Source organism: Notechis scutatus, chromosome Z (assembly GCF_049901735.1).
Source record: "Notechis scutatus isolate UNSWTSFEM ecotype Mainland chromosome Z, rNotScu1.2, whole genome shotgun sequence".
NCBI classification, from domain to species: Eukaryota; Metazoa; Chordata; class Lepidosauria; order Squamata; family Elapidae; genus Notechis; species Notechis scutatus.
This window is the reverse complement of record NC_142025.1, coordinates 64,421,682-64,448,600: the sequence shown is the minus strand read 5'-3', so window position 1 is coordinate 64,448,600 and position 26,919 is coordinate 64,421,682. Positions and strand designations below refer to the sequence as shown.

At 39.2% G+C, this 26,919-nt stretch overlaps 1 protein-coding gene across 5 annotated transcripts in view; it reads right to left on the bottom strand.

The window, feature by feature from the left end:
* The window catches only part of BBS9 (Bardet-Biedl syndrome 9), a 407,995-nt gene that overhangs the window by 228,560 nt on the left and 152,516 nt on the right, over nt 1-26,919 (bottom strand). For all 5 annotated transcript variants that reach the window (XM_087946210.1, XM_026674870.2, XM_087946208.1 and 2 more), the window contains exons 17-18: nt 6,964-7,136; nt 6,140-6,292 (exon numbers count right to left, since the gene is read on the bottom strand). In XM_087946210.1, coding sequence (XP_087802336.1) covers nt 6,140-6,292; nt 6,964-7,136 — 326 coding nt within the window. The remainder of the gene's footprint in view (nt 1-6,139; nt 6,293-6,963; nt 7,137-26,919) is intronic.

The following is a 26,919-nucleotide window of genomic DNA, read 5'->3' as shown; positions in this document are numbered from 1 at the left end:
TCTGAGCTCTGCCAGGAAAGCATCAGGATTCCCTAATTCTGGCGCCTCTTCATTGTGAAGCTCCGTCACCAAATCTGCTGCTTCCTGCTTAATGTTAGTGACAATGGCATTTACCATTGTCACCTTGTCGGGGTAGGCCAAAGCCTATCAGTCCAGGTGTGCCGACACCTGGTTTTGGAAAAAAAGTTAGTTTCTCAGTCAAATGTAGCTTTCATTGGCGAAGGATTCATGGGGTGGGAGCACCCCAGTGTCCTGAACCCAGCCGGGTACAGGAGAGTATGGGAAGGGCTGAGCGCCATTCACCACCAGCTGTGGTGGTAGCCAACTAGTGCAGCATGCAGACAGACTGGTGGCTCAGAATAGTCTTACAGCTCCTTGTCTTGGGCCAGAATTGGGCAAAGGCAGGGCCCTTGCTGGATACCAGCAGCCCTGACAGAAGCCAACGGACTTGGCCCTAGATGCAACAAGGGCATCAGGGCTGGTAGGGCCACTTAAGCCAGCAGCACCATCATTCACCCATTCCGCTCTGCCACTTCCATAGAGCCAGGCAGAGGTGGAGGCGATCTCAACATGCCACCCATTCCGTCCCACCACTTTTTGCATAGCTGAAGAATAGTTCCTCCCCTCCTCCCAATTAGTGCTGGTCACATTATCCAATTAGGTGTCTGGGTATTGTTAGAGGTGACTTTGGTTCCTATGGGATAATTTCTTGTTGTTCCTTGAAACTGGCATTCCTAATCTAATCTCCACCCCCCCTCCTGTTCTGTGGCAAGCTGAGAAGCAAAAATGGCTGCAACAGCATAATCACACTTTGAACTTGAGACAAAATTGGAGTTCAAGGTAAGAATATAATTTGAGTAAATGTCTCAGAAATGAGAGCCCCTAGTTATCTGGAACATAAAGTGATAATTACATTTAGAGTTGAATGATTTGGTTACTGTATTTGTCAATGCACTGTTTCCTATGTCAACAATATTGAATAACCCAGGCTATCAAACATCAAAAATATCTGCCATGCTATCCTATCTTCTTTACATGAATGATCTGAAGCTGTATGAAAAAACACCATTTGAAATACTTTGTTTCCCCAAAAATAAGATCCACCCCCAAAATAAGTCCTATCTTGTTTTTTGGGGGGTTAGGTCTAATATAAGTCTTACCCCGAAAATAACCCCGAGAGGGATGGACGTGGAAAAGACAGTGGGTGGGGAGCCAATGGTGTCTGGCCGCAGCCTGCTGGCCTCTTGGCAAAGCACAAATACCATTAATTCCAAACACGGAGGCAGAAGCAGGGGGGAGAAGGCAGGCAATTCAGACATTCTGCATAGTTGTCTGACTCACAGGAGATTCAGGGAGGCTTGCACGGTGGCAGTAGCAGCAGGCACATGCATGGGAGATCGGGGAGGCAGGCAATGCCAACGCCCGATGCAGGTGTCTATTCGATGTGGCTGCATACAAGCCAAGAGATGGTGGGACAGAATGGGTGGCATGTTGAGATCGCCTTCACCTCTGCCTGGCTCTGCTACACACTTTTCGCCCAGAGGGAGACAAAGCTTTTTCTGCTTGCAAAGGGGATGCTAGCATCACCTCCAGATGGATTCACAATTGGCTGACAAATCATACTCAACAAGTAGTCCTTAATGAGTCTAAGTCTACATGGAGGAAAGTAAGCAGTGGGGTGCCACAAGATTCTGTCTTAGGCCCAGTACTCTTCAATATCTTCATAAACAACATAGATGAGGGAATAGAAGGAGAACTTACCAAATTTGCAGATGATACTAAGCTGGCAGGAATAGCTAATACCCAAGAAGATAAAGCGCAAGATCCAGATAAATCTTGAAAGACTCGAACACTCTGCCCTATCTAACAAAATGAAATTCAATGTCGAGAAAAGTAAAGTCCTACACTTAGGCAAGAAAAACCAAACGTACACCTATAGATTGGGTGAAACCAGGCTTAAGAGCAGTAACTGTAAGAGGGATCTTGGAGTCTTAGTGGACAACCAGTTTCCAATGGATGGAAACTGAACAAGGAGAGATTTAACCTGGGAATAACGAGAAATTTTCTGACAGTAAGAACAATCAAGCAATAGAACAACTTCCCTTCAGAAGTTGTGGGACCTTCATCACTTGAGAATTTCAAGAAGAGATTGGGCTGCCATTTGTCAGAAATGGTGTAGGGTCTCCTGCTTAAGTGGGGGGTTGGATTAGATAACCTACAAGGTCCCTTCCAACTCTGTTAATCTGTTAATCTGCCGTTGTCAGCCCTGGTATAACTCTCTGAGGTTGGATCAGATTTCTCTCTCCCCCCATCCCTCTCTCTCTCTCTCTCTCTCTCTCTCTAGCTGTGGTGGGTGTCGTGCTGGCCACCAGGTGGATGCCCTTGCTGCTGCTGGCCTCGCAGGGACTCTTCACCCTCTTGGCAGTAATGTTCTCAGCGACCCTGCTGGGCTGCTCCTCACTGGCATGGGGTGAGTGCTCCCAGATTGAAAACCTCTGTACCATCTTCGACCTACCAGGGCCCCTTCGCGAACGCTGCTGATGGAGCCAGGTAGCCTGTGCCACCTCACCTGCCGCCTTTGGGCTGCTGAATGCCTGCCTCCACACCTATTTGATGTTGCAGGCGCTGGGCTTACAGCTACACTGATCCTGGTACACCAGTAGTGGCCCATTGCAGCCGCAGGCAAGCAGACATTGAGACAGACAGGGTGGGGTCAGCGGTAGTTATGCTCCCACTCCTGTCGGCCCCCATGCTCACTGCTTCCTACACTTGACAAAAAAAAACACCCCCACCCCCACCGAAAATAAGCTCAAGTCCTTATTTTCCTTATTTTCAAACCCCAAAAAAATAAGACCAGATCTTATGGTAAAAGAAACATGGGGAAACATGGTAGAATAACTGCTAACCATCATCTGTATATATAGTCAAGATATTGCAATGGAGTTTGGATTGGAGAAATGTGCCATACTCACTATCAAACAAGGAAAAATAATGAAAATTGAAAGAACCAAGAAGCCATGAAAATAATATTAATGGTCTGGCTGAAGATGATTACTACAAATACCTGGGTATCCTTCAAGCTCACAATATCAGGGCTACTGGAGTCAAGAAAAAGATTAGAGGGTGAAGAAGATGTTAAAGTCCAAACTCAATGGAGGAAATACCTGGGTAATTCCAATAATTAAATAGACAGCTGGAATAGTGGACAGGATTCAAGCACATTATTTTTCTGGTCTTCTTATTCAATGAGTTACAATTAGGAAGGCTTCTTGGCTAGCTAGAAAGATTGACAATCAAAAGTGAGTTTACATACCCTTTCTGAGTTTTCATCTGAAACTGGTTTTTGATGAAGTTTAATTCTGTCCTTGGTGACATTTAATCCTGTGTTTATTGATGAGATAATTTTCCCTATTCAGCTTTGTTTGGAAGGAAAAAGGTTAATCTCCAATGGATAAGAAGAGCAGAAAAATAATGACAATGAATCATGTCCTTCATTCTCGCAGAGCAGGGGTGGGATTCTACCGGTTCTCACCTATTCACTAGAACCTGTTGTTAACTTTCTAAGCAGTTTGAAGAACCGGTTGTTGGAAGAAATATTTTGTTTTTTTCCACTTTACAGGGCTAATCCTGTAAGGAAAGCAGGAAGGAAATATTCTGGTGTTGTTTCTAGCGTAATCTTTATGCCCTGCTTACAGAAACTGCATCTCCATTAACTGTTATTACATTATTGGGAGTAAGCCTAGACTTCCTGTCTCCGGAGTTTTTTTTTTTCCTTTGCTGGGGAAGGGTTGTTTTAAGCTTTTTACACTGCTGTTGGGAGGAAATGCTCCCCTGTTGTAGTTCTTCCAGCCAGGATCAGTACTTTGAAGAAATAATTGAATAATGAAGCAGAGCTGCCAGAAAGAAGATTTTAATGACAAGGAACCAAGATGAGTTACAATTAGGAAGGCTTCTTGGCTAGCTAGAAAGATTGACAATCAAAAGTGAGTTTACATACCCTTTCTGAGTTTTCATCTGAAACTGGTTTTTGATGAAGTTTAATTCTGTCCTTGGTGACATTTAATCCTGTGTTTATTGATGAGATAATTTTCCCTATTCAGCTTTGTTTGGAAGGAAAAAGGTTAATCTCTGTTCCTGAAAAGAAACTGGGTTGAGAAATCTGGCTAGTTCCTGTGTCTATTTGTCTGGTAATTGGTTTAACAAGCAACAGCTACTGTTGTGATTTAATAATTTGTATTGTGTTTGAATTTTTTCCTGCCTGATGGTTTCTTTTTTTATCTGGGGAGGGGGTCTTCATTCACTGCTTTAGTGGTTCCTGGAACTGTCCTTTTGGGGTGTACTTCCAAGAGGCAGGATGCAACTTTGGCACTGATTTTTTTACTGCCTTTCTGGGGGGCATGTGACCTTTTCTTAAATCTGGATGATTTCCTTAGGTTATCTTATGAGGTGAATGAAACCAGCTGGTATCTTTAAGTGGTGTAAATGGATCTAAGGATTGCTTTTCCTAGGTGTGCTTTTTCTGGAGAGTTTAAATGACCTCTCTGCTAAAGAGTTTCATTTTATGAGCAAGAGTTGGCTGCTGATAATTATTGCATTTTAACTATTTTAATTCCTCAACGTGCTGGCACCCTGCCTGATTTGTAACTCTGGCTTGTAGGTATTTTAATAATGATATACTAAAATATGTTTGTGTGTAAAATATAATTAGTATTCAGTTCTCTTTAGATAGCCACAAAAGCAGTGGTGGGCTGCTGAATGGTCGGCGAGGTTTGGGCGAACCCTTAGCTGTGATCTCTGGCTGGGACCGCCCACCCGCCTTTGTGCTATGCTTTCCCTAAATAACTAACTTTTCCCTTGCCCAGGCTGCCTAGGTGAGTTCCATGCCGCCCTGCTGTACTCACCGGAGCTGCCTGAGTCGATTAGCTGCCTGTTTGAAGCTGCATTTCAGTCCCAAATTGTGCGCACTCACAACCAGCAAACCCCTTGTCAATGAAAATACAGCCCACCTCTGCACAAAAGTGATTGCTTATTAGATTTATTTAAATTGTGCATATAACTATAAATTCTTATAAGCAATGAATGTATAGCAGCAACCACACTGGCTTCGTAAAATTCGGGTTTATGAAAAAGACTACAGTGAACAGCCAATCAGCAGACATTCTTGCATTAAAATGTAATATACCCTTGATCACAAAAAGGTTCCTTGTGTCTGTTTTAGTGAAAGCTATATGGTTTGCCGTTTGTTTCTTCAACTAGCATATTCAATCTTATTCATAAAACTTTCTTTATTTTAGCAAGACAAAGAACTCTAGTAACTGCTTATATGAGCTTCAATATCCTAAATATTTTATACATATACATAAATTATTAGGACATATGTAGAAGAAAACAGATAAATTGAAGAAGAGTTTAGAAAAGATCCCAACATTTCAGTAAGAGAAATAAAACAAATAAAACATACACACACACACAGACACACAGACACTACATAATTAATAGTATATTTAGGCCCCAAATGAGATAAGCACATTGAAGAATGGACTAGATATATGCATAGAAGACTAACTCATCAATCACTCTTATATCAATGACTTATAGAGCCTCCATTATAATAGTGTTATGCTGTTGAATCATGGTTTCTATTCTTATACCGTACTGTGGATTTCTTAGACAGATCCAAGCATGTTCTGTGAAAGATCTACCGTCTGTCTGATGGCATTCTTTTTTAAAGTAATGCATGGCTGAGATAATAAATCAAACTATATCTATTGCAAGAGAATACCAGCCAGTTTGCTTTCAATTACTTTAACTATAGCCCTTGAAACACCCAGAATGTAAACACATTTGTAAAAGGAGACTGCTAGTCTCAGATTATTTTGTTGTAAATACTACAGCAGTTAAACTATTCCATCAGTTTACAGTATATGTAAATGTTTACACAAGTTCTGAACAATAAAATATTTTCACATCGCCAGCTTGGAAAGAATGAGGCACTGTCAAAGTTCATGAGACTTCTGAGTACTAATCCTATGTTACAAGATCAAACAAAACTATTGCAGATCATCTGGAAAGTTGCAGGGAATAGTAGGTTAAACAAATAACTGTTTAATGATAAATGTAACAAGGAAGATATACTGACCTGTCTGTATGTTCCTTCTAACAAGGTATCCAGATGTTGAAGTGGAGCCGGAGTTTTATCTTTAAACCTTGTCAGTAAACACCGTTCAATAGCTCTAAATTGTATGGCTCTTTCAGCTAATAGTTGCTCATACTTCATAGCATTCAAACGCAGCTATAATTAAGGAATCAAAGAAAGAGTTAATGGTATTCTAGAACACAAAATATATGGTGCTACATTTACTGCACAAATCCAATTATTGCTTTTATATTGTCATTATGAAAGTTTAAAATTATACACTCATCATGAAATATATTAATGGACTAAATGAATGCCAGTTATTACTGAAACTAAAAAATAATTGTTGAATCCAAGGTAATACAAAATAATGTTATGGTTTTCATAGCAGTAGCATATTACGAGGTACCATTCCAGCCTTCCTTGAATAACCATTACATTTTAAAATGTAGTATTGTACAATATCTTTACAAAGAGGATAGCTAAATGTTAAAACTCACTACATAAAAGTTCATATTTATTTTTTCAGAAGTAAGCAAGCATACTTGGGATTAATCCCACAGACATATTTAATATTTTAAAGTTTTCTATAATTAATTTGCCATTTAGCAATTCAAAAGGTACTTTATCGAGTATTTTGGTGTGCATTCCTGCTCTCAAAGATCATTTTAACAGGAAAACAAAAATAAACAGCAAATTCTTAGAAAACCACAGCATTCTTTGTAATCAATCTGAAATCATTCTAATAAAAATTAGAAGTCATTACAACAATTGAAGAAATTATAAACATTGATACAGTCATAAGTAATATATATTTATGAGCATACCTCAAAATGGTGATCAATTATATCAAAATAGTCTTGTAAAGGGATTGGGCCAGAAAAAGTACATACAAAATCTTTACAATTTTGCCTCCCAAAATGTTGCTCAAGACGAAGAGTGAGTTCTTTTGTAATTAGCCAAATGTCTTCTAATTGATCACTTTGAATTCTGTAACGCTCTTCAAAATAAAAATAAAGGCAAAAATTATTTGCATTTCATCTGTAAGTGGTATTAATTATCAAAGTAGTGTTTTATTGATGCAACAAATACTATAAGTTGAATATTGTAATTGTTATCCTTAACTGCACAATCCTTTTCTCACAACTGCTTCACATTTCACTGAAATTCTAATTTATAACAGTTTACACGAATGTATTAATAAAAAATGTGTTCAATTCATAGTTGTAATTAAAACATATTAAAACTTGAAATAATGGGCTATTAAACTCAATTGGGTGCTGAATTAGAAGCATTAAAATATATTGAGTAACGTTTATAATTCATATGCACTGATCTTGCTAGATTTGAAAGGACCACGTAAAGAGTGCAAATGTCTTGAGGGCGGGGCTGACATCATGACAGTACGATGAACAATCTCTGAGCTCCGAGATTGGTGCTGATATCCTTGCAGCTGGACGGTCCATTTGTACCTAAACTGTCACGTAGAGACGATGATCGAGGAGAACACAGACTGTAGATCCCAAGGACATTGCAAAGTCCCTGGTTGATCCAGCAAAAGCTCTCTAATTCGGCTGCAGAGGAAAGTGCCCACTGAAGTTGCTGAAAGGTTGGGAGAGCTCCAGAACAGAAAAAGCGGAAAGAAAGAAAGAAAGTGTGTTGGCTTTGCATGAGATTTTAACTTTTTTTCTTTTTGACAAGAGAGCACCCTAAGGGAGGGAAGAATTTAAGAATATAAAAGACTGAAGAGGAAATAGCGGCGAAAGTAAACCTTTTGTCAAATTAATTAGATAATTTTTTATTGCATTTTAAAAAGGATTTTTTTAACTGGACTGGACTTTTTAATTACAATTAATAAAAGACAAATACTAATATTTATTTTAAAGGGAGAAATTGGATACTTTGTTAGTTTTCTTTTTTCTCTTTGAAAGGGATTTGCATTAGAAACTTTTTCTTGTCTTAGTTACATTGTAAAGAAGGAGTGAAAGTTAAGCAAAGTAAAGTAACACTGCCACCCAAAGGCTTTAAAAAATCCTTCTGATGGAACTGAAGGATTTACCGTAAGAAAATTTTCCCAACCACAGATTGTTTACATCAAGAGAAGAAAGAGAGCTGAGCACTGAAGAAATGTTTATGCAGGTGCTCCTCTTGTAAAATAAACTAAACGGCTGGAGATTGAAATTGAAAGAAAAGAACTCACTGTGATTTTGGATATACTTTGCTGGACTTTGATAGTGTGCCTTGGACATTGTTTGGTGGCAGTGATTTACTTTTTGACATTTTTAAACTTCAGTTGTTGTTGTTTTCTATTCTTTTCACTCCACTTTGATAGTTGGTGGATATTCTGGGCCTGATTTTTCCGGCCTTTTCCTGAGCCTTTAATTTGGTTTTGGCTCTAGTATTAGAATATAAACTTTGTCCTTTTTGGGTTTTTGGTTTTTCTATTCCCTCTTTAACACTATTGGTGGATTACTTTTACATTTTTAAACATTTTTATTCTTTTTTAAATTTTTATATGTTTTTATGGAATTGGGTTTTCTTCATGGTCTTCATCATTATTTTTATTTTTATTTTTAACTCTTTTAAATCTTCTTTCCCTTTTCAATTGGATTGAGGTTAAGAAGAACTTGAAGACTGCAGCATTTTTTCTCTTTTCCATTCTTGATTTTTTTAATCTATTGATTGGATCTGCATGTAATTGGAATTTCCTCCTCTCCACTCAGTGGTCAGCTGTCAATACACACTATGTTGCATCAGGAGAAAGAGAGAGAGAAGGAGAAAGAAAAGGAGGTCACATTATAAATGATAATGCAAGCAATACAAAGAATAGAACAGAACAGAGAAGACAGATGAGAAAATAGAGAATATACAACAAATGATGATGAAAAATGAAGAAAGATTTCAAAAGATAGAAGAAAAAGGTGACCAGAGAGATTAAAAAAAATGGAGAAATTGACAGCAGACTGTCAGTTGTGGAAAAGGACAAAGGAACTGGAATGTTAGCCTGGGAGATGGACAGGGCAGATATTTATCTTAGATTTCAAAATATTGAGGAAGAGAAGGGAGAAAATCTTGCAGAAATAATGATAGAAATGCTGGCAGGAGCCTTGGAGATATCCAAAGAAAAATGATGGATAGAATAGATGAAGTGTACCAAGTCTTTACAAGATATGCAATGAGAAATAAACTACCTAGAGAAGTCCATGTAAGATTTACTAAGAAAGCAATCAAAACACAAATATTACAAAGTGCAAGAGATGACCCATTGAAATACAAAGGAAAGGAGATTATGGTCCTAAAACAAGTATCAAGAAAAGTGAGAGAAATGAGAAGAATACCAATTATTGACAAAAAAGAATAAAGAAGGGACTGAACAAGGGGTGGGATTCTACCAGTTCTGACCGGTTCTATAGAACCCCTTGTTAACTTTTGAAGCAGTTAGGAGGACCGGTAGTTAGAAGCAATCTCCTTTTGTTTTTTTCCACTCGTATTACATTCTTGCCAATACGCCTAGACTTCCTGTCTCCGGAGCTTCTGGGGCTTGACTTTCTTAAAGGGAAGGGTTGTTTTAAGATATTTACACTGCTGTTGGGAGGAAATACTTCCCTGGACAATCAGCAGTTTGAAGAAATAATTGAATAATGAAGCAGAGCTGTCAGAAAGAAGCTTTTAATGACATGGAACCAAGATGAGTGACATTCAGCAAGGCTTCTTGGCTAGCTGGAAAGATTGATATTCAAACGTGAGTTTACATACCCTTTCTGAGTTTTGGTCTAAAACTGGTTTTTGGTGAAGGTTAATTCTGTACTTGGTGAGCTTTAATCCTGTATTTATTGATGGGACAATTTTCCCTATTCAACTTCCACAAGCAACAGCTACTGTTGTGATTTAATTATTTGTATTGTGTTTGAATTTTTTCCAGCCTCATGGTTTCTTTTTCTTTCTGGGGAGGGGGTCTTCGTTCACTGCTTTAGTGGTATCTGGCACTGTCATTTTGGGGTATGCTTCCAAAAGGCAGGATACAAGCTTGGCACTGATTATTTACTGCCTTTCCAGGGGGCATGTTACCTTTTCTTAAATCTAGATGATTTCCTTAGGATATCTTATGAGGTGAATGAAACCAGCTGGTATCTTTAAGTGGTGCAAATGGATCTAAGGATTGCTTTTCCTAGGTGTGCTTTTTCTGGAGAGCTTAAATGACCTCTTTGCTAAAGAGTTTCACTTTATGAGCAAGAGTTGGCTGCTGATAATTATCATTGCATTTTAACTATTTTAATTTCTCAAGGTGCTGGCACCCTGCCTGATTTGTAACTCTGGCTTGCAGGTATTTTTAATCTAATCATTGGTATTTAGGGTATTTTTGCAAGCAAAGAAGCTTTTTGTATTTTTGTACAGGTAATCCTTGACATACAACAGTTCATTTAGTGACCATTCAAAGTTACAATGGCACTGAAAAAAGTGACTTATGACCATTTTTCACACTTATGACTGTCATGAGAGGCCAAGCGAGTAGAAGCACCCGACATGAGTGATGTCAAGTTGGCCATGCCCACCCAGTCACGTGACCACCAAGCCACACCTACCAACTAAGTCACGCCCACAGAACCAGTTGTTAAAAAAAATGAATCCCATCCCTGGAATGAACAACAGATGGTTGATTTCAGAGGGTCTCACATTTACTTGGCAAGAGCAACAACATAGATTGGATTCAATAGAGAAAGCAGAACTATTTTATGGAGAATACTTTCAGGGAAAAGAAGAAGAGAGGATACGAGAGGAAGAAATAGTTAAATTTCGAGAGGGGATGGTTGAAACAAGAGATAATGAAACACGGGATGAAAAGACATCTGAAGAGGGAGCAGTAGGTGGAAGGGTGGCATTCAAAGAAGTAAGAGAGCAAAGAACGAGAGCAATAAACCCTACATATAAAGTATGAACAGTGGAAGAGAAGAAACTGATTACAATAAGTATAAATGGATTGAATTTGGCCATCAAAAGGAGAAAAAAATTCACAAATTAGAACAATTAAAATTAGATATAATCTGCTTGCAAGAAGTTCACATAAAAAAAACAACATGTTTAAGTACTGAAACACCCTAAAATTGGGAATTTATTTACATCATTGGCACAAAAAAAGAAGAGTGGTCTTATATATAAAAAAATACAATTAAAGCTGAACTAATTTTTACAGATTAAGAAGGAAGAATATTAATGGTGGAAATAATTGACAATAATGTAAAGATGCTCTTAGTAGCAATTTATGCTCCCAATGAAAAGCAAGAAGAATTCTACAAGAAACTACATAAGAAAATAATAGAACTGGAATACAACAATATATGCATCTTGGGAAATTTTAATGCGATAGTGGACACAAAGTTGGACTATAAAACATAGGAAGTTAATAAACAAAATAGAAAGATACGTCCGAAATCCTTCTTCAAGATGGTAAAGGAATTAAGCATTCAAGATGTTTGGAGACAAATGAATGCTAAGAATAGGCAATATACATTCTACTCCACTAGACATTTTTCATGGTCAAGAATAGATATGATTTGGATGTCAACAGAACTAATCTCTAATATACAAGAAGTAAATACAGAAGCAAGTTCTTGCGGATCATAATCCAATATGGGTCAAATGCCAGGGACAAAGGAAAAGATCAAGATGGACTTTGAACAATGCAATATTGAAAGAAAAAGAATATACACAAAAGATGGAAAAAGAACTGGCTTTTTTCTTTAAAGGAAACAACAGGGAGGAAACTTCACTACAAAACTTATGGGTACCATGAAGGCCTATGTCAGAGGTTTCATTATAGACTACACAAGAAGAAGAAATACTAAAAAAGACAAATGCAACAAATGTTAGATGAAAACTATAGAAAACTCAAGAAAGAACTACAAAAATATCCACAAAAAAGGAATATTAAAAGTCAAATGGAAATAATTAAACATAAAATGGGGTTGATGGAAAAAGAAGAATTAGCTCAAAAAATTAGGAGTGCTAAACAGAATTTCTTTGAAAATGCAAACAAACCAGGCAAATGGCTGGCATATAAACTGAAAAAGGAGAGAGAAATGAAAAAGATAATACAACTTATAGATGATCAAGAAATGGTTTGCAATAGAAATGAAAAAAAGAAAGAGATAGTACAGAAGTACTATGAGAAATTATATAATCAAGAAAATATTGAAAAAGAAAAAGTTAACAATATTTGCAAAAAGCAGAGGTATCCAAAATACCTGAAGATATTAAAATAATGTTAGAAGGGAAAATAACAATGATGGAACTGACAGAGGCACTATACAGACAAAATACTAGAAAGGCTCTGGACCCTGATGGGCTACCCATAGAATTTTACAAGACTACAGGGATCTTTAAGTACTTCAATGCTTGAAGTAATAAATGAGGTTTAGTCAAAAACTAAATGCCTAACTCATGGACAGAGGCTTATATTGCTCTTATACCTAAAGAGGATATTGACCTACAACAAATAAAAAACTATAGACCTATATCCCTGCTAAATGCAGATTATAAAATCTTTGCCTCAATAATAGTAGAAAGACTTAAAAGATATCTGAATAACTTTATACATACTGATCAAAATGGATTTCTGCCCAAGAGGCAAATTAAAGATAATATGAGAATAATTCTGAATACATTGGAATATTATGAAACACATCCAGAGAAGCAAATCTCCTTGGTATTTTTAGATGTGTAAAGAGCCTTTGATAATGTAAATTGACAGTTTATGATATAACAAATGGAACAAATGGGTTTTGGGGAAAGATTTATTAAAGCAATCGAGGCAATATACCATAAGCAATCTGGTAAAATAATGATAAATGGAGATTTAACAATTAATATTAACATTAAAAAAGGAACCAGATGGGGCGGAGCCAGCTGTCTGGGAGAGAAGACGTGCAAACAGATTTCTCTGCAAAGCACCATCTTCAGAACTTCATTTTGCAGGAACTTTCAGGGTCAAAAGGAGGCTTGTTGGGTTTCTGAAAGTGTAGGGGTGCCAAAGAACCTACACGGGCAGCGGTTCGTGTGGGAGAGTGGAGAGAACCTGGATCAAGCAAATGAAGGAAGGACGATTGGCAGACCATCCATAGAAGCTGACAGATGGTCATACTATCGGTGAAATAGTGGAACAAAGGTGCATACTAAATGGACAGCCTTAATAACTTCAAAGTGAGTAAAACGAAAAGGGGTGCCAAAAGCAAATTGTATAGAGAAAACCCAGCATTAAGAGCCACCCCTAGTTAAGAACGGAAGGAGCGGCAAATTTAATGGAGGGCAAAGAGATCGGAAGAAGATAGGGAAGCCACAGAAAAAAAAGATCTGGCGAACAGAATGGGAGAAGATCAGTAAATAAGGCTGTGAAAAAAGAAAGAAACGATTAGATCGGTGCCTGGAATTAAAGCAAGAAGGGAACTATGGTTTTAACTTGGAGAACGGTGTCTTTTGAGAGGGTCAAGTGTTGATTTGGTGTGAGCCCTGTGGGGATTATAAAGCGGAGAAAGCGGAAGGGATTAGAACTAAATGGATTGGATCTAAAAGCTTGAAAGAGAATTGATAATTGTGATCGAATACTGTGACGAAATTGGATTTTCTTGATTTTTGTTCTATACATCTTTTTGAACTGTTCTGAACTCTTTGGAAAAAGAAACTTGGAACTAACTAAAACGGACGATACAAAGACAGTGAGACAGCAGTTTTGAAGTTGACCAAAAGACATTGTAGCACTTCGTGAGAGACATCTGCTGGCCATGAGCTGAAGAGAAACTGTAACAAGTTAAAAAAAAAGGATACTTGGTTTCTTTTTCCTTTATGTTAAAGCCTCTGTCTTTTGGTTTGGTTTGTTGACTTTTAAATTACTGCATACATAGGTAAATTTAAGATTTTGCTCAGCTCTAAGTCTCTGCATATATTGGATAATTCAGATTGATATAATTATACAAATGCAAATTATTTATTATATTCTTAGGAAAGTTGATTAATCAAATCTGTTAAAATTAATCATTATATACTGATTGTTGATATTGTTGATATAACAACGTAATATTGAATATTTGATATTAGTTTGGATCTATTACTAGATTGGTTCTATTACTAATATAAGTTATCGGATAGTTGATATAGTTGATATAAGAAAAAAAAAGTTAAATACTGTAGTGTGATATGTTAAAGTTAGAACTTATACAGATGGAGGGATTTGAAAGGGAAGAGAAAAATTGGAGGAGGTGGTTGAAAAATATATTTAGTATGACAAGTAACACAAATATACCTAAAGCAGGAACTGGAAAAAAATACCCACCCAAACACTGACAAAGGCAACAACCCGTCTGCCAAAGGCCACACTCATTGAGACATAGCAGTCCAGGCAGTAATGTCTGATGAACAGAGACAGGGAGATCCACATAGCCATTCTGCAAATCTCTTCTAGGCCCAGGCAGCTGAAGTTGAGGCACTCCTAGTAGAGTGTGCCGTTAGGCCCTGGGGTACTGGAAGGGCTCTGGCTTTGTAGGCCTGTGCGATGCATGCCCTGATCCACCTACTCAATGGGAATGGGGAAAGGACACAAACATGGCCTCAATTTTCTAAACGTTGAGGTACATCTGATGTAAATTCGAAGTGCCCTTCTAATATCTAGGGTGTGCCATCGCGTTTGTGATGCGGAAGAGGGTAGAAATCAGGTAACACTATGTCCTGAGATCTGTGGAAAAAGGTATTAACCTTTGGAACGAAGGTAGGATCTAGGTGGAGAACAACTCTGTTGTCATGAAAGGTGCAGAGATCCTGTCTGATAGAAAGACCCACCAGCTCTGAGACCCTTCTAGCTGATGTGATAGCTACCAGGAAAACTGCCTTCAGGGTCAAGAATTGAAGAGACATTGTTCTAAGGGGTTCGAAGGGAGTTTCTGTTAGAGCCTGGAGCACCTTCTGAAGGCCCCAGGAAGGGTACCTGTGTACAACAGGAGGGTGAAGGTTGGAAACCCCTTTGAGAAACCTAACTGAAGGATGGTGAGATAAGGAAGTAAGGGATTCCCAGGATTGGACTGAGGAAAGAGCCGCTACTTGATGACGAAAGGTGTTAGGTACGAGACCCTTCTCTAGGCAGTCCTGAAGGAAACGGAGAACCTCTGCTACACCAGCCGAAGTTGGAGTGAGACCCCCTGTCTGACACCATTGGCAAAAAACTTTCCAGGTGGCATCGTAGATGAGTGTCGTAGAAGGTTTACAAGATGCCTGGATAGTGAGAATGACCCTATCTGGGAGGTTAACCGCTCTCAACTGATGCCGCTCAACTGCCATGCAGTCAGTTTGAATCACTGGGGATCCGGGTGGAGCAAGGCTCCCTGATGAAAGGAGATCATGTCATTTGGGATCCTCCAGGGAATGGCTATTGACAGGTTCACCAGGTCTGCAAACCAGGGCTTCTTGGGCCAATAGGGGAGCAGGAGAATCAGCTCCACCCATTCCACCAACATCTTCCGAATGACCACCAGAATGATGGGAAGAGGGGAAAAGGCGTGGAGGAAACCTGTGGGCCATCTGCTCCGAAGTGCATTGGTCCCCTCCGCTCTGCAAGGAAACCTAGTGAAGAACCTGTTGACTTGAGCGTTTTGGGGAGAAGCAAAGAGGTCCAACACTGGGGCACTGAATCTGAGTGATAGATCCCTGAATATGGCTGGATGGAGGGACCATTCTGTGTGGTCAACTAGGCTCCTGCTCAGCCAATCGTCTTGGGAGTTGTCGACTCCCGAGATGTGGTCTGCTGTGATAGACAGCAGGTGTTTCTCTGCCCACTGCCCCAAACGTTCAGCTTCCCTCATTAGGGCCCTGGTCTTGTTCCCCTTGGGATAAACTCATTCAGAAATTAAAGATTGAGAATAGCTCACCACCCCCACCCCCACCCCCGAGGCCTTGGGGACAACAAAAAGCTGAGAATAAAACCCATGTCCCTGTTGGAGTTCAGGGACTGGCTGAATGGCCCTTATGTTGAGTGCCCGATTCCATAAGGGCCCTTTTTGAACTGTCCCGTGAGACAAGGAAGAGCACAAAATTTTCTTGGGGTGACGATAGAAATTCTAGTTGTAATCCCGACCTTACTGCATTGAGCACCCAGGCGTCTGTCGTTGACTCTTCCCATCTGGAGGTGAAGAAGGCCAAATGACCTCCAATGGTGGGGAGAACGAGGAATTATTTAGAGCGATGGAATGAGCAACCCCCTCCCCCACAAAAGGGCTGTTTACCCGCAGTTTGTTGTTGTCTGACGGGTACATCAGGGTGCTGCTCTTGGTGCTGGGAATACGCTCTCTGTGGCCTGGAGAAGTGAGAAGTAATTTCGGGGCTAAATGGAGGTGGCCAGTATGGGGCAGAGCGGAAGTCTGCCCTCTTCCCTGTTGAGGAAAGAACTTTTCTTTTGTCCCTTGTTTCGATGATGAATGGATCGAGAGCATCGCCAAACAGCTTCTCATTGGTGCAGGGGGCCGAAGCCAGCTTCCACTTGCGCCGAGGCTTCAGCTTGCCAATTTCGTAACCATAGCAGTCTCCTCGCTGCCACAGATGATGCCATGGCCCTAGAGGAGAACTTGGCGGAATTTAGGGTGGCATGCGCCATGAATTCCACTGATGCTATAATCTTATTGAAATCTTGATGCAATCTAAAGTCTGATGGAGGTATGCGGTCTTGTAGTTGGTGCAGCCAGAGGATAGAGGACCTTGTGAAAAATGATGCCACAGTTGAGGCCGGACAGCCCAAGCAGAGGCCTGGTGGTTACGTTTTAATGTCTGCTCGGCACATTTGTACTCTGCCTTAAGTACATCCTCGGGCTCAGTTGGAGTGCCCGAGGAGAAGGAAGCCATGACGAGTGTCTACAGAGGGAACTGCAAGAGCAGTAGCGAGGAAGGGCCCACATTGTAGAACCGCCAGTCATATGAAGATGGGGGGCTGCAGCAGGAGAGCGAATTGTTCCTTGATCAGATCCAGAAAAATTCTGGGTGATGGAAGGACTTCCAAGTGGACTATGGGTTTCCCGGGCCCCGACTGTACCACCTGAGGTTTGGGGGCAGTCTCCTCTGGGGACAACTGGGCAGTAACCAGTGCCTTGTTGAGAAGAGGCTTGAATAAAGCTGGTTTAAAGACTGTGGCTAATAGGTTTAAAGCTGGTTTAAAGACTGTGGGGGTTGATAGGGTCTCAGATCTTCCTCAGATAGGTTGGGGCCCAGATTTCTCCCTCCTCCCGTTCAGAAGCAGGAGAGTAGCTACGTTCAGATGGTTCTGCATAGTCTCCCTGCTCTAACTCACCCCATTCTGATTGAGCAGAAGGGACCCTGGGCTCCTGTGGATGAGGCAGTCCCCTCTGGGGGATCTGGGCTTGTGGGTAGGCCCAAAAAAGGGGCTGGGCCCTGTTTGAGGGTCAAAAAATTTGTTGCAGCCCTTCTTATAGGCCTTGTCTGGTGGCAATGGAGACTACATCTTGGATGTTGTTGGGTCTGCCACCAAATGATGGATCTATGGGGCGAAGGCCTGCAGAGGGGATGAAGGTAGCCTCGGGCCTAGGTTGAGAATCACCATGGGCCATGGAGGGCAGAGCTAAAGAGAGGTCCCAAGAGGCCTGTTTAAAATTGGGGCCTGATCTGCTTAGGTCTTGAGGCCCGAATTGTTCCTCAACCGGCTCTGGAAACCAAGCTTGAGTTTTGTCAAAAGGGGCTGGATTTTCACCCATCCCCTGGAAGTACCTGCCTGAACAACCAGAGGGTAAGATTGGGAGGCCTGTTGCAGCTGTCCTCTCATCTGCTCAATAGTCTTATTGAACTGTTGCTCCAAGGCTGCATGTCTACATTTCTCTGCTTTAAGTTCGGCCTGGGATGTTTTCTTAGGGCCCAAAGCTTTGGCCCTGATCTTGGCCGCTACCTCTCTCTGCACTGACTGAGAGCATTGTCTCTTTCTCTTTCTCTTGGTCGTTTGAAGACTCTGGTTGTCCAGGCCTGAAAGCTCTGCTTGAATCCTATCCTTCTCCATCGTTGGTATAGATAAGCACAAGAGGTGTTATGTAGAGGCCTTAATTATGGCCTGCTGTGGTATGGGAGTAGGCCGTTGATGAGTGTGGCCACTTAAAATGGCCTCTCACCATGTGCGCTAAGGAGATGATCTAAAATGGTCCCTCGCACAATTGCAGTCTGCGATGGCTGATCCTTGCTCTCTAGGCATAGAAAGTGCCCCGAGCGGCGAAATCGGCAGTAGAAAGGAAACCACGTTGTTTATGATCAGCTGTGAGGCACTGCTATCGCCGATCCGATCTTTATTATCATGACGGCCGAATTTGCTCAGGGAGAGCTGCAGGGGAGGGCCTATGGCTTCTCCTTTTCTTACAGTCTCCCTGGATTATGGGATGATTCCCTGCATTGCAGGAGAGCGGAGTACTGCTCTCCTGAAAGCACAGCTGCACCAGGTCCCTGGGAGCTGTTCCAAATTTGCTGTTGCTTTGCTTTGCTAAATTGCTTTCAGAGACACAGCTCAATTGTCATTGAAAGAAGCCGAGTCAAAGCTGGGGGAAACTCCTACAGGCAGTCCCTTTTATATAAGACAGACTCAGCTTGATGATGTCATCAGGAGGAGTCTAACTCATCCTGGGCTCTTGCAGCAGCATTTAGGAGAAGAGGGGTGGTGTTATACATAAAAAATTGGATCTTGGCTAAATAAAATTTTAAAGATAAAGATGGTAGGATATTGATGGTAGAGATAGAATTAGAAAACAACAAGATTCTTTTGGTAGAGATTTATGCTCTGAATGGTCCACAAGAACACTTTTTTTCAAAAATTGTATAATAAAATTAAGGAAATACAATATGAAGAGATATGTATTTTAGGTGATTTTAATGTGATTATGGATAAAACAATGGATTATAAAGGTAAAAATAAGAAAATTTTAAAAAAAACTTTCATGATTTGGTGAAGGAGACTTTAGATCTATGATGCATGGAGAGAATATCCCCCAAGTATAAAACAATTTACATTTTAATCTAATAGATATCAGTCCTGGTCAATATTAGATATGGCATGGATGCCGAAGAAGTTTATCTCAGAAATAATTGAAATAGAAATTGAACCAAGCTTGTGGGCAGATCATAGTTATGTCAAGTTTAGCTGGAAAGGCTGACTCAAGACCTTAAGATGGACCCTACAAAGAACGATTCTAAAGGAGGAGGAATTTAAAATTAAATTGGAAAAGGAAATGAAACTCTTCTTTAAAGAGAACAAAGAAGACACATCCCTACAAAACACCTGGGATATGGCCAAAGCATTTATGAGAGGAGTTGCGATAAACTATATGGTGAATAAAAATAAGAAAAAGAAACTACAATGAAGAGCATTAGAAATGAAATATAGAAACTTGGAGACGAAGCTGCAAAAAGAACCAAAACAGAAAGAGATAAAATTACGAATGGACTTAATAAAACATGAAATAAACTTGTTGGAAAAAGAAGACCCAAAAACTGAAAAGAATAAAACAAAATGTATTTGAGAACACTAATAAACCAGGAAGATGGCTAGCCTGTAAACTGAAAAAACAAGCAGAAAAAAGATGGATCACTAAGCTACAAAATGAACAGGGGGAGATATGCTATCAAGAAGAAATAAAAAAGAATATGGTTCAGAAATTTTATGAGGATCTATATAAAGAAAAAGAATTCGTAATAGAAGAAAAAGGGATAAATTGTTTAAAGAAAGCCGACCTTCCGAGACTGTCGGAAAAAAAAAAAGTTTATTGAATGGAAGAATAAATCTTGAAGAAGTGTCTTGGGCAATAAATAAACAAAAAAATAATATGGTGGCAGGCCCAGATTCACTCCCCGCTGAACTATATAAAATTCAACAAGAATTATTAGGCAACAGATTACTCAAATTTTTTAATGAAGTTTTAGATAAGGCAAAAATCCCACAATCATGGAAGGAAGCAATGATTATGATTATCCCAAAAGAAAAAAAAAGATCAAACAAACATAGGAAACTACAGGCCAATATCTCTATTAAATGTGGACTATAAAATTTTGGTAACTATAATAGCCGAAAGATTCAAGAAAATATTAAACAAATTTATACACACAGATAAAAATGGCTTTCTTCCACACAGGCATCTTAGGAATAATATTAGGACAATTCTAGATATCATAGAGTATTACGAAGATCATAGTGGAGAACAGGTAGCACGATTATTCTTGGACGCTAAAAAGGCCTTTGATAATGTAAAATGGAGTTTCGTTCTGCAACAAATTAAGTACATGGATTTGGGGCAAAAATTATATAACAAACAAGAAGCCAGGATTCTGATAAACGATCATGCAATGAATAAATTTGAGATACAAAAAGGAATGAGACAGGGATGTCCATTATCACCATTATTATTTATTTTGACATTAGAGGTATTAACAAGAATAATCAGGAAAAACCAGAAATAAAAGGATTAAAAATAAAGAAAGAAGAATATAAATTACAAGCCTTCCCTGACGATTTGGTCTTTATTTTAGAAGATCTGCAAAATTCGGGACCAAAACTTATAGAACAATTACAGGAATTTGGAAAAGTCACGGGGCTAAAAATTAATAAGGAAAAAGTAAAATACTAAAATGCACAAAAGGAAAACTTAACTAGGATAATGGACATCCAGACGATAAATAAAGTTAAGTATTTGGGAATTGTAATTTCAGCAAAATGTATAACCCTTAAAGAGGATAATTATACCCCACTAATTAAAAAAATAACGGAAGACTTCAGGAAATGGAATAACTTAAGACTTTCCTTTATGGGGAGAATTGCATCCATAAAAATGAACACATTACCAAAATTACTGTTTTTATTCCAAAATGCTCCGGTAAAACTAGAGAATTTTTTTTTGACCAATTGGATAAGCTAGTATCACAATTTATATGGCAGGAAAACAAAATCCAGAATCAAACTGAAATTGTTGCAGGATGCTACTGAAAGAGGAGGATTTGGTCTGCCTGACTGGGAAGTATATTATAGAGCGGCTATCCTGACCTGGGTTAAAGATTGGATAAGTGTTAAGAATAAAAGAATGTTAACATTAGAAGGATATAATCTACAGGCAGGGTGGCATGCCTTTTTGTGGCAAGACAAACAACAAATTCATAGTTATTTTAAAATAGAATTTAGACCTAAAATTTTTCTACTGGGAATCAATGTGGGAAAATACCATAAAGAGATAATATATTTAATAGTCCATGTTAGCTAGCCCTTGCCCAAAGATGGAAAGGTAATGACATGCCAGACGAGATGGAAATAATTAGAAAAATTTGGACATGCGCTGAAATGGATAGAGTATACTCAAGAATTAAAAGATAAGACTGAATCTGATTATTATAAAATTTGGGAGAAGTTTTACCACTGGTTTAAAAAAAGAAAGGAGTAATTGTAACAAAGATGATTAATATTTATGTACATATGTAAATTTGTACTTTTTTATCTGTATTATTTGATGATGTAAGATGAGCAGGTGTGTCGGGATGTATGCACCGCGTTCACTGTTTTTAAATGTTTTTTCTTTTGTTTCACTAATAAATACAATGAATTAGATGGAATTTTAACAGGTACTGATGAGAGGATGATTAAAAAATTATATGGTTATTTACTTGGAGTGAAATTAGAAGGAGAACAAGTTAAAGAAACAATGATTGCTTTGGGGGAAAATTTTGGATATGGAATAGATTTAGAAAAATGGCAGAAATTATGGTCTCAAAATTATAAATTAACAATGTCGACAGCATATAAAGAGAACTTGTATAAGATGTTTTACAGGTGGCATTTACTCCCAGCAAGAATAGCAAGGATGTTCAAGGATAAATCAGCAAAGTGTTGGAAATGTCATCAGTTACCTCAATCATATTACCATATGTGGTGGACGTGTGGAAGCCAAAAGATACTGGACTAAAATTCATACATGTCTGGAAAATATGACAAAACAGCATATAGATTTGAAACCAGAGATATTTTTATTGGGTATCTTACCTGAAGGATACAGTAGAGAATTGATATATTTGATTATTAATGTTTTGACAGCAGCTAGCATTGTATTTGCTAAAAACTGGAAAAATGAAAAAATTCCGATAGAAGAGGAGGTGATAAAGAAAATAATGGAATGTGCGGAGATGACTAGACTGACATCGGCAATTAAGAGAGCAAGAAGAAAAAGAATACTATAAAATATAGGATTTATTTTATCAATGGTTAGCTAGGAAAATGAAATATATTAATATAAATATAATACAATACTAAATACAATACAATACTAATATATGTTATAATTGATTATTATAGAAGAAATTATAATATGAATTTGAACTTGTAAAAATTGAAGTGGGCTTGAAAAGACTAATATGAATTTGTAATTAAAGTCTAACGATGACGTAATGATAATATGACATAGAAAGTTGAATAATATAATATGAATACAAATTTAAATTTAAGAGGGAAAGACTATTGATAATGTGCACAAGAAATATGTACCAACCGATACACTGTACAATTGGAAGAAAGTTTTATTTCTTGTTTTGTGTTTGTGTTTGTTTATGTTTGCTGTTAAAAATAATTTTTTTATAAAAAAAATAAAAAAGTGCAAATGTCTTGATTGGAAGTGGCAGGAATGGGACTTTTCAGCTTGTACCTTTGGGCGTGCCTGCTTCTCCTCCAGGATTTCACCACCATTTTATTATCCACCAGCTTTTCTCCTTGGCTGACCCTCCCCCATCCTTTCACAACAGCACATGGGCCATGTCCATGCCATCCCAGTCCCGTGGAAGTACAGTTCGTGTCAGGTGTTTGAGTGACCAGAACAGTTCACAGTCAGCCAATTGGCTGACTGCCAATGTTATCATCAATTGGTGCAATCGGTGTAGAGGTTCTGCCGCTTGTTAGGGGAAGGAAGGGGAGGGGGAATGGAAGAGCAGAGGTGGAGAGGCATAAATAACCTGGCTGGCTGGAAGGGACCTCAGAATTCATCTAGTCTAAATCCCTGCTCCAGCAGGAAACCTTTATCTCCCAGATTGAGAATTTGAGAGCAATGATGATTGACACACTCATGCTGGCATGATCAGTGCAGAGGTTCTGCCACTTGTTAGGAGAAGGAAGGGAAGAGGGTGGTGGAAAAGCAGGGGTGGAGAGGTGTAAATAATCCAGCTGGCTGAAAAGGAACTCAGAGGTCATCAAGTCCAACCAGGGGTGGGATGCAAATATTTTTACTATTGGTTCTGTGGGCGTGGCTAGGTGGGAGCAGCTAGGTAGGCATGGGCATGTGATCGGGTGGGCGTGTTGTTGTTTTTTTGCAGTCCCGTCCCCCCCGCACTCCTTTTTTGCCTCCAGGGCCTCAGGGAAGCCTCCTCAGGTGAAGCAGTAAGACAGCGAGGGGGATCCTGGCGCAGCTGATCATTGGAACAGCTGATTGTTGGGAGAAAAAAAAAAGAAACACCATAAGAAGTGATTGGGTGGTCAAGCATAAATATTCTGCACCTTATAGACCACAACATAACTCGTTTGTAGAACCAAGAGGGCAAACATTACAAGCCAGGGCTTGCACTATGTTATCTGATTCAGGTTTGCCTGAAACACTGTGGGGTGAGGCAATAATGTGTAGCAACCATGTGGTGAACAATGTGGTGAACACAACAACTGGTGAATTGCTATTCACTTCTTGGCATGGCAGAAAACCAAATTTGATTTATTTACATACATTTGGAGCTCCAGCATGGGTGCATATTCCCTCACAAGTAAGACTAAAAGGGCAACATAGAACTAGGAAATTGTTTTTCATAGGTTACGAAGCCAACCATAGATTGTTTAGATTTTGGGATCCAGGCACAGCTAACGTTTACTGTAGCGCTGGTGCTAAATTTCTTGAGCACATTGGGTGGAATAAACTGGAACAGGAATACAACAATGATGTTGTAATTGACACCCAAGTAGTCCCTAAAGATGAAATAATTAAACCATCAAAAGCCCTTATAGAGGAAGAACAGGCACAGGAGGAGGAGAAAGAACAGGCACAGGAGGAGGTAGAAGAACAGGAGCAGCTGGAACAGGAGAGTCCACCAGTAAGCCCTGTATTACCTAGACATTCAACCCGAGTAACACGACCACCTGACAGATATCAGGCTAGTGTTGTATGCCAAGTGAATACAATTCCTGGTAACTATAATGAACTGAAACTGTATCCTGCTAAGGATCAGGCTGCTTGACAGGAAGCAATGGATAAGGAACTGAAATCCTTACAAAGACTGGAGGTATACGAAAATGTCAGGTTACCATCAGGTAAACATGCCATAGGATGTAAATGGATTTATAAGCTTAAGACAGGTGTGAATGGGACTGTTACTCATAAAGCCAGGTTAGTAGCACAAGGGTTCAATCAGACAACAAACAACTACAATGAGGTATTTGCACCTAGTCTGAAGGCTACTACATTACAAGCAACATTAGTGTGGGCAACTAAGGAGAAATACATTATAAACCATTTAGATGTAGAGACGGCATATCTGCATGCACCGTTGCAACACACTATTTATTTAAAGAAACCTTTAGTTTTCAAAAATGATAATACAACTAATTGCTGGAGATTGAAAAAGAGTCTTTATGGCTTGAAACAATCAGGATATGAGTGGAACCAGTGTATAGTTAAGGAATTAACTAAGATAGGTTTTGTAGATGGCATGGCTGATCCATGTTTGCTCAAAAAGGAAAGTGATGGTGTAGTTTCATTGTTGCTGTTGTTCACTGGTGACATAGCATTAATCACTAAGACTGATCAAGAAGCTACTGAAATAATTTCACTGTTAGAAAAGAAATTTAAAATAAAACAGTTAGGTGAAATTAAACAATATCTTGGTTTAAAGATAGATAAAACTAGGGGAGGATACAAAATCTCACAGGCAGATAAAATTAACCAGTTACTAAAGATTTTTAAAATGGAACTTTGTAAACCGGCTAAGACACCAATGAGCCAGGAGTTTAGTCACATTGATGTACAAAGTCCTGTTTTTGATAAGAACATTTATCAGTCCTTGATTGGTAGCTTGTCTTATCTCAGTAATTGGTTGAGGCCAGATATGGCATACTGTGTAAACCAATTAGCTAGGTTTAATGCTGAGCCAACTGAAAGGCACTGGCAAGCTGCTAAGCATGTGTTAAGATATCTGAAACAAACGATGCATTGTGCATTATATTTGGAGCCTAAGAATGAACTAAGTTTAACTGTGTATGCGATGCAAGTTTCGCTACAGACATAAATACATGTAAATCAACGTCAGGTACTATAGTAGTATTAGGAAAGGTATTGATTGGATGGAGGTCTATTCAACAGAAACATCTAAGTTTATCAACAATGGAGGCTGAATTCTCATGTTTGTCTTTATTATGTACAGATTTAGTTTGTTATAAGCAACTATTGATTGATATGGGAATTGATGTAACAGATTCTATTGTAGCTTATGAAGACAACCAATCAGCAATATAGATGGCTTCCAATCTTGCTGTAAAGACAAGATCAAAACACACAGATCTAAGATATTTAAATGTGAGACAATGTGTACAAAGGAAAATGATTAAGCTGGAATTCTGCATGTCAGAGAGTTCATCTAGTCCAACCCCCTGCTCCAGCAGGAGACTTTATGTCAACCCATCCTCCAATACTTTAACTCCCAGATTGAGAATTTGAGAGCAAAGATGATTGACACACTTTAACGGAAGGGTAAGGATATCGTTCAACTGACTGTATGTCCACCATTGATCCTTGAATCTCCATTGCTAAGTGAGATAGCTCTTAAGCAAGCCACACTGTCGCTAAGTGAATCCGGCTTCCCCAAATCTCCATTGGTTAAAGAGACAGCTGTTCAATGAGCCTTCACTCACTTTATGACTGGTCTGGCCACTGCTGTTAGGTGAGTAGATGCAGCTCTTAAGTGAGCCACATGGTCTCTAAGTGAATCCGGCTTCCCTGTGCACTTCATTGATCATGTCGCAAAGGGGGATCGGATGACTCTGGGACACAGACTGTCATAAGTATGAGTCAGTTGCCAAGTGTCCGAATTTGGATCACCTGACCATGGGGATGCTGCAATGGTCATTAAGTGTGAAAAACATTCATAAATCCCTTTTTCCAGTGCCAGTATTATCCTTGGAATGGTTGCTAACTGAATGTGGCTTCTCTGAATCTCCTCTGCAAAGAGAGACCATTTCTGGTGTAGGGTCCCCTGCTTGGCCGGGGGGTTGGACTAGATGACCTACAAGGTGTCAGATCCGTGTATTCTTCAATGGAAGAAGGGGGGTTTGATATAAGTAATCCTTTTTGATGTAACCTGAATATTTTAATTCTTGTATTGAATCTGTATAACTTGTATATGATATACAACTGGGGACTGGAGCCCAGATGCCTGGAAACTTTTCACTTCTTGGAGAGATAGCAAAAGGAGAAGGGGCCATAAAAATTCCAGCTCCGAAAGAGACTTCCTGGGAAGCTCTTCTCAACTATGTTCCCAGAAAAAAGTGGATGGGGGAATTAACATGTTACTTCTTTGTATTGACAAAATCTACACTGGACTAAGGGGAGGAGTTCTAACTCCCTTTATCTAAGCTGCATGCCTGGAGACATATTAGATCTTCCTTTGAACTCACCTGGATCTTTTTCCTTTTCAATAAAGAATTCCTTTTGAAATACCCAGTTTTCAAAAGTTCATTCTTATCATCAGAAGGGGAGAGAGTCTGG